The 12,986-nt window shown below is 35.2% G+C and overlaps 1 protein-coding gene across 4 annotated transcripts in view; it reads left to right on the plus strand.

Annotated features, from left to right (window-relative positions):
- Nucleotides 1–12,986, plus strand: part of PCNX1 (pecanex 1) — a 132,794-nt gene that overhangs the window by 104,264 nt on the left and 15,544 nt on the right. For all 4 annotated transcript variants that reach the window (XM_081128315.1, XM_081128316.1, XM_081128317.1 and 1 more), the window contains 4 exons: nt 789–918; nt 3,695–3,753; nt 5,435–5,650; nt 11,117–11,370. In XM_081128315.1, the coding sequence (XP_080984441.1) occupies nt 789–918; nt 3,695–3,753; nt 5,435–5,650; nt 11,117–11,370 (659 nt within the window). The remainder of the gene's footprint in view (nt 1–788; nt 919–3,694; nt 3,754–5,434; nt 5,651–11,116; nt 11,371–12,986) is intronic.

A 12,986-nucleotide genomic window follows, 5' to 3' on the forward strand; every position in this document is an offset into this window, starting at 1 on the left:
ACCTGTACGGATTTTGATTGTTTAACTTATATTAACATCTGTGGCCCACAGATCATCTGAACATGAGAAAAGTATTAAGGTTCTATAATTAAGTAATGTTGATTTTAAAATGTATGTTTACATTTATGAGTGTTAAAGTCCAGGAATTTTTTTAAGTCATTTTATTATTTTTTAATTACAGTTGACATAAAATATTCTGTTAGTTTCAGATGTATACCCCAGTGATTAGACGTCAGACATGACATAACTTACTCTTAGATCATCCTGATGTAGCAGGGATTTTCAATAAATACAAAATATTTTTGTATTTTTGTATTTAGAAATATTTTTGAATGAAGATACAAAACATCTTTCATAATCGTATGATTATATTAAACTTTATGTCCAAAATCTTTCTTAAAAATGCTTTCTAAGTAATAGTAAATGTTAGTGACCCACATGGATTCTGAAATATAGACCTTTTGTATCTGTAAAGTTTAGTTTCATCCTCTGGAAAATGAAATCCAAGCAGCTCTACCCAGAAGTGACATATGGACTTTTATCAAAGACATCGTAGCAGACATTTATTTAGCTTCCTCCGAGCATCATGCCAGGTTATTCTTTCAAGCTGTGTCTTTCCACTTCTACCCGTTAAACTGCCCAGTGCCACCTTTTTCTGTATTCCTCTCACGGATGTTATTTTTCTAGTTGCTGTAATTGCAGTGTGTTTGTGAGAGGTACTTGTGTGTGTGTGTTGTGTTTGTGTGTCACTCAGGTGACTGTTAAGCCCTTAACCAGTTTGCCCATAGACTCAGCCATGTTGTTTGTTCAGGCTGCCGTGTCGGCCCTCTTTTCTACACCGCTGAACCCCTTCCTGGGAAGTGCAATATTCATCACTTCATATGTCCGACCTGTGAAATTCTGGGAAAGAGACTATAAGTGAGTAAAATACAGCATTTGAAAGCCAATTTTGTCTTTTTTATTAGGAAAAACTATTAACAGCATGGTTATTTTATTATTTTTGTGTTAAATTATTTAAAAATTTTATAAATACTTGCAAAGTTTCAAAATTACATAAAATTAGAAGAGTCAGAGAATAATTACTATTTATTTTTCTACCTTTTTTTTCTATTTATAAGATTTTTAAAATTAAATTTATAGGGGTTACATTGGCTAATATATTTATGAGTTTTAAAACATAGTTCTATTTGGATACACTCATTTTCCATCTTTTTTCTTTTAATAGTGTTTCTTAGAATTGTTCCATGTTAATAATACTCTGAAATTTTATGCTGTGCAGTGTTATATCATTATAACAGTCATAATTAGTTACTTCACATTTTTCTTAGAAATAGCTATTTCTGAAGTAATTTTTTTTAGGTTATTTTTGTCTTTTCATGAAGATATGTTTTCAGTGACCTTTCTGTACATGAAGTTTTTGCCATTTAGGCTTAGTTCCTCAGGCTGTTTAATCTGATGCCTAATTACACCCCTGTATGTAATCTCCCCAACTTTCTTTTTTTTTCTTTCTTGTAATTTAAGAAAGAATATCTATAACGAAACTTACTGAGTTGTGGAGCTTAAACATTTCAAAGGCTGTATATGTGTTAACATTGATTCAGAAAAGGCTTGTATAATTTGTAATTCTACTGGCTATTCCATGACTGCTTTTTCCCTACACTTTCACACGCTGGCATAGATGTGAACAGGGTAGTCTCACCTTTTAAACAGTGAACTAGCTTATGGATTTGAAATTTCTGCTCTGTTCTTTGTATCTAAAAACTACCCATAGTATTTCCCCTTTTGGTGAATTTTAATGTTATTTATATTCTGTTCTTCTGGGCCAACTTAAATTTAGTCCAAAATTATGTCTATGGCAGCAGTTCTTAACCTGTTTGATCTCAAAACCTTTTTACATTCTTAGAAGTTACATTCTTTGGAAGTCTCCAGAGAGTTTTTTATTGATACAGGTTTTATCTACCAATATTTCCTGTGTTAGAAAACTTAAATTTAAATGCTTATTAATTTTACAATAGCTATAAACCCATTACATGTAAACAAAAATAACGTTTCTGAAATAAAAATAACTATATTTTCCATCCCACCAAAAAAAATCAGTGAGAAGTATCATTGTTTTATAAATCTCTTTAATGTCTGGCTTATTAAAAGGCAACTGGATGCTCATATCTGCTTCTGCATTCAATTTGTAGTTGCAATATGTTGTTTTGGTTGAAGTATATGAAGAAAATGTGGCCTCACAGACATAGTTGGAAAAGAAAGAAGACTTTTTAGACAATTGTGGATATTCTTTGATCTTTCACTAAACGTCAACAAATGGTTTGTTTCCTAAAGTTTAATTGAAATATGGAATCTAAAACCATATCCACGAATTTCTGGAACTGTGTTACATCAAAATCCACTGATAGGTCTTATATTTTGGATAGATCTCTTCACCCGTGCATAATCTTATAACATCATTTAGAAAATGTTGGCTCACTGAGTAATGTAGATCTTCCAAATTTTGACACATTTCATTATATAATATTTTAAAAACTGTATTCATTTATATCATCTCCAGTCCCAAAAGAAAACTGTTTGAGTATTGAGAAGCTGTCTAACTCATGGCAGTAGATACAAATTCTCCAAAATTCTAATTTTTGCTTGAAACTCTCAATTTTATGATTGGTAAGATACCTTGTCAGTGGTTTTCCTTGAAATGGCAGACTCACTTTCTTCATTTTTGAGAAACGTTTGTCAAATACCCAAGTGTGAATAATCATAATTTATCCATCAACCATTCAATTAAAAATGGTCTTCCTTGAAAAAAATGTATCCAGTGCAGCTGGTAAGTCCAGCGGTTGCCCAAATGTTTTCCCTCAAGACACCTGTCCTACCTCAGAACACAGCAGAGGTGCTTTATATGCCACATACAGTGTTAAAAAGACCTGTACCAAGGGCTTGTAAATACTAATTAAATACTAATTTAATAAAATTAGTATTTGTTGATTGCTTCATTAAGAACATTTTAAGGTGAAAGTTGAATTTTCATTTATTGTTTTTGTCTTGTGCATGTGTGGCAGTAACAAGTAGCACAGTCCGGTGCCCCTGCCTTGATTCTTGTTCAAGCACCGGCAGTCTTACCCACCATTGCTTCTGTACCATCAGTACAATTGTCAACACAGTGACAGAAACAAGTAATTGTTTAATATTATTTTGAAATATAGTTTTGATCTGGAAAACTCCCTGGAAGGGTCTTGAGTCCCCTACTCTGGGTTCTATGGATCACATTTTGGGAACCACTGTTATAAGGAACACTGTGCACTGACATTAATAGGTGTACCTTCCCCTTGCAAAGAATGTTTCATGCACTGTATGTTTTTAAGATCTGTATGCAGTGTGGATTTTTTTCATCCTGCTCAATTATTTTTTTACATTAAACTCATAAATGTCTCTCTACACACTGTCCGGTGACACACCTGTTAGGAAATAACTGCTGTGTTTCTGTATGGTGGATGTGGGAGAGTAAAAAAGGCCTTACCCCTATTATTTTGCTACTGCAGTTTTATCAATATGCTAATCATAGATTTTTCTCAGAGATAGTCATAAAGTGGTAATATTTATTTCATCTATATTATATAGCTTTTTCCCTTTTAATTATTAGGCATTTTTAAATATAAAAAAGGTTACTAAAAATGTTTTATTTTGCCATCTTCAGCACAAAACGAGTGGATCATTCAAATACCAGATTGGCTTCCCAGCTTGATAGAAACCCAGGTAATAGCTCTATTTGTGAATCAAGAACTATGTTTAATAAATTTGTTACATATATTTCACTCCCAGCTTGTTGGGAATCCTGTGTGGGTTCCAAGTGGTTATTTTTTAAAAACCAAATATCCTTTGCCTTATTTTGTTTACTTTAGCAAAATATACATGAATTAGACAACTTATATACCCATATTTTATAAAATGCATTTTAAGAATTCTGATAGGGATAAAAAATGCCATTCAAAGATTGTTTGTACGTAGGTTAAAAAGTAGAGCAAGGTTAAAGTAAAATTGGTTAGGTGTCTTGAATACTATGCAGTCTAACCAGTATGTGTTTTATTAATGTGTTTGTTTTCCCCCTTCCCTGAATGTTTAGGTAAATATTAATTTTATTTCATTTAGTTGATTGTATATAGAGATGTTACGTAGGAGGGCCAGGTAGCCACTCAAAATAGAGCCCTATCGGGTGGCACTTAGAGATGTTACCATTGTCTAAAGTCTGGTTCTTAGTTTTGTCATTTGGGAAACTTTCGTTGCCACACCCATTAGTAATCTGACAGAGTATGAATCTTATTTCTCTAACCATAGCGATTAATGTATGAACTAGAAATCCAGTGTATTAATTTACTAAAAGAAATATTACTCTCAAATAGACTGAAATATTTGTACTTATCTTCCAAATGGCAGATTCCTTCAAATGCTGTCTACTAAAGGAACTAAATTATCATAATTAGGTTAATTCATAACTATAAAATTAGGTTGAGGAGAACTAGTTAATTGATGTTAATAACTGTCATTATCTCAGCTCTAGTGTGTCTTTGTAAGGGGCTTGGAATTCTCACGATGCTGATGATGCCACCTTGTATGTTGAAGAGACCATGTCCTGAACTCATACGAATTAATACGCACACTTTTGTATGGGGCAGACAGAGCATTAAACAGGACCATTTTATTGAAGTTAGAGTCTGATGTTCTCCTTTCATTATTTTATTACTTCGTTAAGCTGAGTTTAAAGGTGCCCATTTACAGATTATCGCTTTGCCTGGGTTGCTTCTGAAGGGTCATTTCATTTATGGGGTGATATTTTACCCTATTTTTTTCCTTATAGGATGACTAAGAAATTCTGTAGGTTCTTTGCTACTGTTTCTCTATATACAGTTCATTTCTGTTGAGTTAGTTTTAGCCATCTCAGTATACAAGTTATTTTGACTGGCAGTTTCTCTTTGTTTTGAACTATCTTGTTTGTTCAAATCTTGTATCACTTTGTCCACTTTCTTTACCAGTATGTCTTTTTGTTCTAGTTTTGATTTTTAAAAAAATCTCTTTTATTTCTCTTGCATGGTTTTAATTATAAGGCATAGTTCATTGAACAGTGATAGAAAAGATCATGGACTATTAAAAAGGTGGAAAACACCTTAGATCTCATCTGCAATTCCTGCATTTTATGGATGGGAACCAGAGATTCAGAGAGGTTATGTGACTTCTAACTCTAAATTTTGAAAGTTTTCTCATTACTCTATATTTCATTTTTGTATAGAAATTATAAGAGTATGAATATTATTTTCCTTGTCAAAATATAAAGATACAACCCTAACTGGAAATTAGTTTTAATATTTTTAACAGTCTTGTATATTGATATAAAGTGGACTTAGGGTAAAACTTAACATTTTTTTAATATCCCTTCTTGTAGGATCAGATGACAACAATCTGAACTCCATCTTTTATGAACATTTAACCAGATCCCTACAACACAGTCTCTGTGGTGACTTGCTCCTGGGACGGTGGGGAAACTACAGTACAGGGGACTGTTTCATTCTTGCCTCTGACTACCTCAATGCACTAGTACACCTGATAGAGATCGGCAACGGGCTGGTTACCTTCCAGCTGCGGGGACTTGAATTCAGAGGTAGGATACTCACCTTTTATTTCTATAATATACTCCTGTGATATCTGAGTTTTGTGTGTTTACATCGCAAGTCAAAGTTACCATAAAATTTGAGCCTTAGTCTTTGGACTAGTAGAATGAGTAAAGTTGTTAGAGAGTAATTAGATTTCCCCCCTAAATTTCACATTCAGAGAAGAATCATTTTTGCAATATGCTGTATATGTAAAGATGCCATTTGTGTATAAGTGACTTGTTTCCCTGGTGATGTTGAGTTTCTGTGGTTCTGTGCTTGCTCTCTTGCCAGTCTCTTTTTGTGACCAGTGCGCATACCTGTGAGATGGCTGGCAGAAGGGAGTGTGGTGTTTCTGTGTGAGGCAGAAAGTAGTTAACTGAGTTACTTTCTTATGGATGCCAAGCCTTTGTCCTCAATAGCTTTTTTCCATTGGAGTGGAATTCACATAACATCAAATTATCAGTTTTAAAGTGAACAGATCAGTGGCATTTAGTACATGCACAATGTTGTGCAGCCACCACTTCTATCTAATTCCAAAGAATTTTCATCTCCTCAAAATAAAACCCCATACCCATTAAGTGGTTACTCCCTGTTCCTTCACCAGCCCTCAGCAATTTTGTATAAGACAAATGAAGCTATTTCTACACAGAAAATGGTGCATTCAGAAGCATATCAACTTGATGTTATTAACTGCTATAAGTTGAATATCTTGTAAGCATGAATAGAAACTTGTTTTACAGGAACTGAAGAACGTCCTATTAATGTGTATCTTTCCAATCAAGGGAACGTTTGCACTTGAGAGTTTTTAGAGGGAGCATCTAAGCTTGTTTGATATATGCTAAGAAGTGCCTTGTGAGTTTTTAACCTGAAACAAGAAATAAAGATTTTGACTAGAGAGAGGGTCAAATCAGACCTCTACCCTACAGTTTCTTTTACCCTGGTGTAGAATCACATAACACATATGATGTAATATCTTTGTTAATGGAACGAGTGTTTCTCTAAAGTTACTCCATTCTCTGGAAATAAGATTTTACTTGTGGGATACTCAGATTAAGATAGTAAATGTTGATGTTCGTTTTTCATTTGTAATCTATTTTTAAACCATTCTCCCCCTCCATCTTCCCCTCTTTCCTCCCTCCCTCCCTGGTCCATTCTTGTCTTATGGTGTGTTTCTGCCTCTCCATAAGGAGCCCAGGACCTTAATTCCATCTCTCTAGAGTCTTACCCAGTGCTGTTCAAATCTAACCCAACTAGACTCATCTAAGAGTCAGCACCCACTCACCACCACACCAACCACTGCTGTGACTTCAACTTCTTTTTAAATTGTTGGCACCTGAAGATTTCACCTTTGCTTTTAAACTTTAATTTACCTTTTTTAAAAAAAAACAAAACACAAATGTGTGTGGGAGGCTATTTTATCTAGCGTTTCTATGTGCATGAATCAGAAGGGGTTCCTTTATTATTTGCTCAATCTACCGTATTGATCAGAAATTCTCCAAATCATGCCCTGGCTGGGTAGCTCAGTTGGTTGGAGCATTGCCCCTTACACCAAAAGGTTATGGGTTCGATTCCCAGTTAGCGCACATACCCAGGCTTTGGTTCAATTCCCGGTCGGGATGAGTACAGGAGGTGACTGATTGATGTTTCTCTCTCACATTGATGATGTTGTTTTTCTCTCTCCTTCACTTCTTGTGTCTCTGAAATCAGTAAAAACATGTTCTCAGGTGAGTATTAAAAAGAAAGAAAAGGAAAAAAGAAAAATTCTCTGAATAAAAAATTGATCCAAATTCTCTCACTCTCCCAACCTTCGCTCTCTGGTACTAAGTAGTTTCAAGTAAATTTTTGGATAAACCCTTTGTCATCCAAACTCTTACTGTTTGCCAAACAGAGCTCAAATCAAACCAATTTGGGAACACAGTTCCCCTTACTACCTGAATTCATGCTGGATATGGATAGCAAGGGGTGCTAGAATTCCTCAGTCAGCCAGAGTGGTCTTTTTAAGGACAGATTTGATCAGTGTCCCTTCATGCTCATAATTTTCAGTGGTTTCCCACTGCATTTAAAATAGAATTCCACTTCTTAACATGCCCTGCCTCACTGCGTGATCTTGTCTCTGCCAGTTTCCCCACCTCACTTTATTGTATTTCCTCCACACTCCACTCCTGCCACACCGGCCTTCCTTCAGTGTCTTAGCTGTGCCATGTTCTTCACTAAGGACTCCTGATTGCCTTTCCCTTTGCCCAGACGTTCCAACCATCCCCCTTCCTCCCACCAGTCTTCCATCTGGCCAATCCCTTAATTATCTTTAAGTATTAGCCTAAATGTCAATTTCTCAGAGAAGCCTTCTCTAACCACCTGTCCCACATAATTATCTCTATTATTATACTTTGTTGTTAGCTCCTTAGTGCTTAGCGTAGTTTTAATTTTATGGTTGTGTTTATAAACTTCTGTGCCTATGTACATTCTCTGTCACATATTCTTTCATTTGTCTTTTAAACAACCCTTTAAAAATATAAAAACCATTCTTGGCTTGAGTTTGGCCCAAGGCTGTATTTTGTAAACCTTCCCTGTCTATTATAAGCTCCTCAAGGGCAGGAGTCAGGTCTGCTCCATTCATCCTTGTGTATCCAGCACCTGTCACAGCAGTTAGCATATCATACATGGCTAATTTTGTAGAGTGATTAGATAATGTAAGTGTATAGCTTTTCCTCCTCTTTATTCCAGAACTTCTTTCCTTCACAATGTTGGCCTCTGTTCTGTCTACCTTTGACCCCTCAAAATATTAATCAAGAGTGTCAATATTTTCCAGGCATCAGATATTTGGACCTGCTGAGCATTTTGATGTATTTTCTGGTAAACTCCATTAAACAAATTTAATTCCTTTGATTATAGTGTCTCTTCTAGTGGATGCTAAGTTTTAAGTGACATTTAACTAAACAGGTTTCTTAATCAGTTTTCTATAGGTCTTGGTTAAACCTCGTTATATTTATTTCATTTTCTCAAGATTCTTTTCTGTGTAAATTTATGTCAGGATCTGAGTTATCAATTCATTTTTTTTTTTCTATCAAAATTGCCTGATTACAGCTTCTACCATGTGAACTTTTTATTTGTAAATGTTACTTCTACCAAGTACAGTTTTCCAAGTCAAACATTATAGGTCAAAAAATTTTATGCTGTTGGATTTCTTTCAGTTTTTACTCAAATTCTAATATATCTAATTTTCATAATTGTTAGTTTTATTTATTTGTTAGTTTATTTTTACCAGTTATATTCACTGTCAAGTGACTGAGAACGATATAGCTCATTGGTAATAGATCCTCATAGAATTCTAGAATCCCTTTCCAAGTCTCAGAACTCTTCTTTTAATTATGAATATTAATTCCTATGCTTATTGTTGACTTCATTTTTGAAGCAAAATGTGTTACTAGTGTAAGTTGGAGTAGAAAATATTCTTGGGGTTTGTTTGGTAGAATAAGAATATCCTGTATTAATTCAATTACCCTGTTGAACTTTCTCTGGTACTCTAAACAAGGGTCTTACTCTGCGTCTCTTGAGTAAGTGTCAGAACCTCTAGATTCCCTCTTACCGCCTCTCTTCTCTCTAAGCCACCGAAAGCTCATTGTGTACATCCTTTACTTAAAAACCTTTGACTCCTTCCCACAAAGAGGGTAGAACCAATAAAAGGCAGTAATGAAATAAATGTAAGACCTATGGAATAGACCCAACTTCATGCTGCAGTTTAAAAACCCAGGGTGAGGAAGTTTCTTCTGCCCTCTCTAATCTATTCTAGCCCATGGGCAAAGGAGGGAAATTTCTCAAGGCTTTTTACAAAATCAGTGTAATACTGATGTCAAAAGATGACCAAACTAGCTAAAAAAGTAATTGCAGTTTAATTTACTTATGACTACAGATGCAAAAATCCTCAGAGCCAAGAATAAGCAAAAACCAGTAATGCTTTTTTTAAGTACCCCTCACCAATTTAGTAATTGGTCCTTCATTTGAAGTTAATTTAAATACTAAAAAGCAAATTAATAGAATTCATCTTCTTTGAATAGATCACGGGAAATAAAAAATGTAATATGATTCTCTCAAAAGATGCCAGAGGACAATTTATTCAATTTTATTTCCATTACTGCTTTGAGAAATACTTTATAAGATTACATATGTCCTTATTCTGTAAAAAATGTTTATGTCTATCAGTAGTCAGTATCACGTGCAATCATCAACCACAGCAGGCATCCCTGTTATTGTCAAGTTCAAGACAGAGTTTTTCTTTTCACCACTATGTGTCATTATTTTGGAAGTATTTGCCAATATAACTAAACTAGAAAATAATAGAATTGTTAAGGGTTCTAGATTACTGAACCATACAGCACAGCTCATTAGTCTGGTTAAGCTTACCTGTTCAGCGGATCTTTCATCACACCACCACCACTACCACCAAAGCGGGGCTCGGTTTCCTGGCATCTTTCTCTTTCAAAGCAGTGTGTTTCACATGGATGGTGTATATATTCCTTCTAAAGGGAAAAAAATGTGTAGTCCCACTTGTTATTTTTATTATAATTTACTTTAATACATACCTTTATATTTTTAAGTATAACCACTTTATAGTCCTAATGTAATATAAGGAATTTACAAATTAAATAGAAGCAAGACCACGTAACAATAAAAATTAACATCAATGTGATGGCTGATATTTTGCTATTATTCGATTGCTGTGGGTCTAAGTCTATATTTAATCTAATTTTGTATTTTTACTTCAGTAATACTAATGCAGAGAACGTAACTTCAAAGTACTGTTTGCTAGTGCTGCATAGTCAGACTTCATACATAATTGAAGCTTGTATCAGCAGGTAAACCTCAAGTGCCAGTTCTGCAATCTTACCCAATTATTATTGGAATTGGCAACGGAAAAATTTTAATTATGAATTTAATATTAAATTATACAGCCATATAAGTGGGATGTATATAATATATTGGCTTGCAGCATGGACACCATACTGGTAAACAGAGCTCACATTCTTCTGAGTTCTATGTGTCTGTCTGTATGGGGTGCCCTGGGATGATTCAGTTCTCATTCCACTCTTTTCAAAATTAACTCAAACTTCCGTGAGATATACCTTTACTTATTTGGTCTTCATTGATAGGAATGCAATTGTAAGCCCAAGTGTGCAAAGCTTGGGGATTGGTGAGTAAAAATGAAGGAGGTTACTTTACTATAGCCTCCTTACAGATTCTCAGGACCTTGAATGTACTGATGCATATTGTGTTTCTGCGGGAGACAAACACACAGTGTGCCTGGTCTCAGGAGCCTGCTGCAGTTTGTTAGTGAACCTCTTAAGGCAAATCAGTCATATACTTTCATTTGCTATGAAATGTCTTCTCTCTAAATGTCTTGTGTTTTTAAAGCATTCATTTTCCCACTTTATGATTTTGTCCCCCTTGGTTTGTAAGTGGTCTCTCTCTCACTTTAGGTACCTACTGTCAACAGCGGGAAGTAGAGGCTATCACTGAAGGTGTGGAAGAAGATGAAGGGTTTTGCTGCTGTGAACCTGGCCACGTTCCTCACGTGCTGTCATTTAATGCTGCCTTTAGCCAGCGCTGGCTAGCTTGGGAAGTCATAGTCACCAAGTACATTCTGGAGGGTTACAGCATCACCGACAACAGTGCCGCTTCTATGCTTCAAGTGTTTGACCTCCGGAAAGTACTCACCACTTACTATGTCAAGGTAAGAGCGTGCGCCTACTCAGATCTTCCAGTAAGTGAAGACTCTTCTTGGAAAATACATATATATATATAATTTTTTTTTTTTTACTTGTGCTTTGCTCCTGTGTAGTGATTTAAATTCTCTAGTATCCAGTATAGTCGCTGAGTTGTACCTATGAAGGTCACGCTGTTTTTTCCTTTATTGAAACTTATTCATTGTTCATTAATATTAATAGCTGCCATTTGTAGCTCATATGTTCTAGGCACTGTGCTGAGGAATATACACACACATGCTTGTATACATACACATACATGTATCTTGGCTAATTCTCCTTTTAAAGTAATGTCACATCCCTGTTTTACAAATAAACAAGAAAAATAGAAGTTTACTTGCCCAAAGACCTCTAACTAGCAGGTAAAGCTAGGGGTATAAAATCCAGGCTTTTCTGATTCCTAAACCCTTGCTCTTAACCACTGCTTTCAACAAGCTGAATAAGTATTGCAATATTTGGGAGATCGCCAAGACCACCTTCACTTGTGACAACCAACTGTAATTTTAGCATCCACAAGACCACCCCCAGGTTCAATAATTTGCTACAAGGACTCATAGAACTCAGCAGAGCCATTATACTCACAGTTAAGACTTATTAAGGTGGAAGGATACAGATTATTATCAGCCAAGGGAAATAGACACATAGGACAGGGTCCAGAGATACCAAGGCATGAGCTGCCAGTTGTCCTCTCCCAGTGGAGTTATACGGACAATGCCTGTTTCTCCTGGCAACAGTGCGTGACAATACTCACAGTGTTGTCCATCAAGGAAGCTCACCTGAGCCTCACGGTGGAGAGTTTTTATTGGAGCGAAATCACTTAGACGTGGTTGACCACCCACATGGCCAACCTTAGTCTCCAGCTCCTCTAGAGGTTGTAACTCTAAGCCTCCAGGTGAACAAAAACTCTTTTAGAGCTTACCTCCCAGGACCCAAGTGCAAAGCGCAGACCTCTCTTTGGGCAAGCTAAGTTCTTTACTACACATGTATTTTATTTTTGCTAAAGATTTTACAGAAGTATAGCATGGTTATGATTTGAGAGCTTGCAGGCAAAGCCATTATTTTCAAGAGGAAAATGTGTGTGCTAAATTTTAATGACCCATATCTGAATTTTTCATATCTTATATTGTTACCTATATGTACCACCTTATTTGTGCTGATTGGGGTGAACCTTGAGTCTTCTATTTAATGTTTGGTTTTAAATACAACCTCAGGAAGATAAAGAGATTGATTTTATATTTTTTACATGTGCTTGTGTTTGTGTGTGTGGCATTTTCTGTCTCTAAATATGTATATATTTTAATTGCTTTATTATTAGATATATTTCTAACTTGAACGAAGATCACAGGATGATTTAATAGCTTTCTGTGAGGTTTTCAAAATAAATGCACCACAACGAAGGCTTTTCACCTCTCTTAAAAGATCCTAAATTCAGAAGCTCTAAAATCAATAGATTACAATTGTTTTTGAAATTGCCTTGCTGAATTTATGGTTATAATATTTAAAGAATTAAATTTTTTTTTTCATCCAGGAAGGCCTGAGGTATATTATTATAGCATTCTTAAGATGTATATTTATAATATTGAGC

Source organism: Miniopterus schreibersii (genome assembly GCF_964146895.1).
Source record: "Miniopterus schreibersii genome assembly, chromosome: 1".
NCBI lineage: Eukaryota > Metazoa > Chordata > Mammalia > Chiroptera > Miniopteridae > Miniopterus > Miniopterus schreibersii.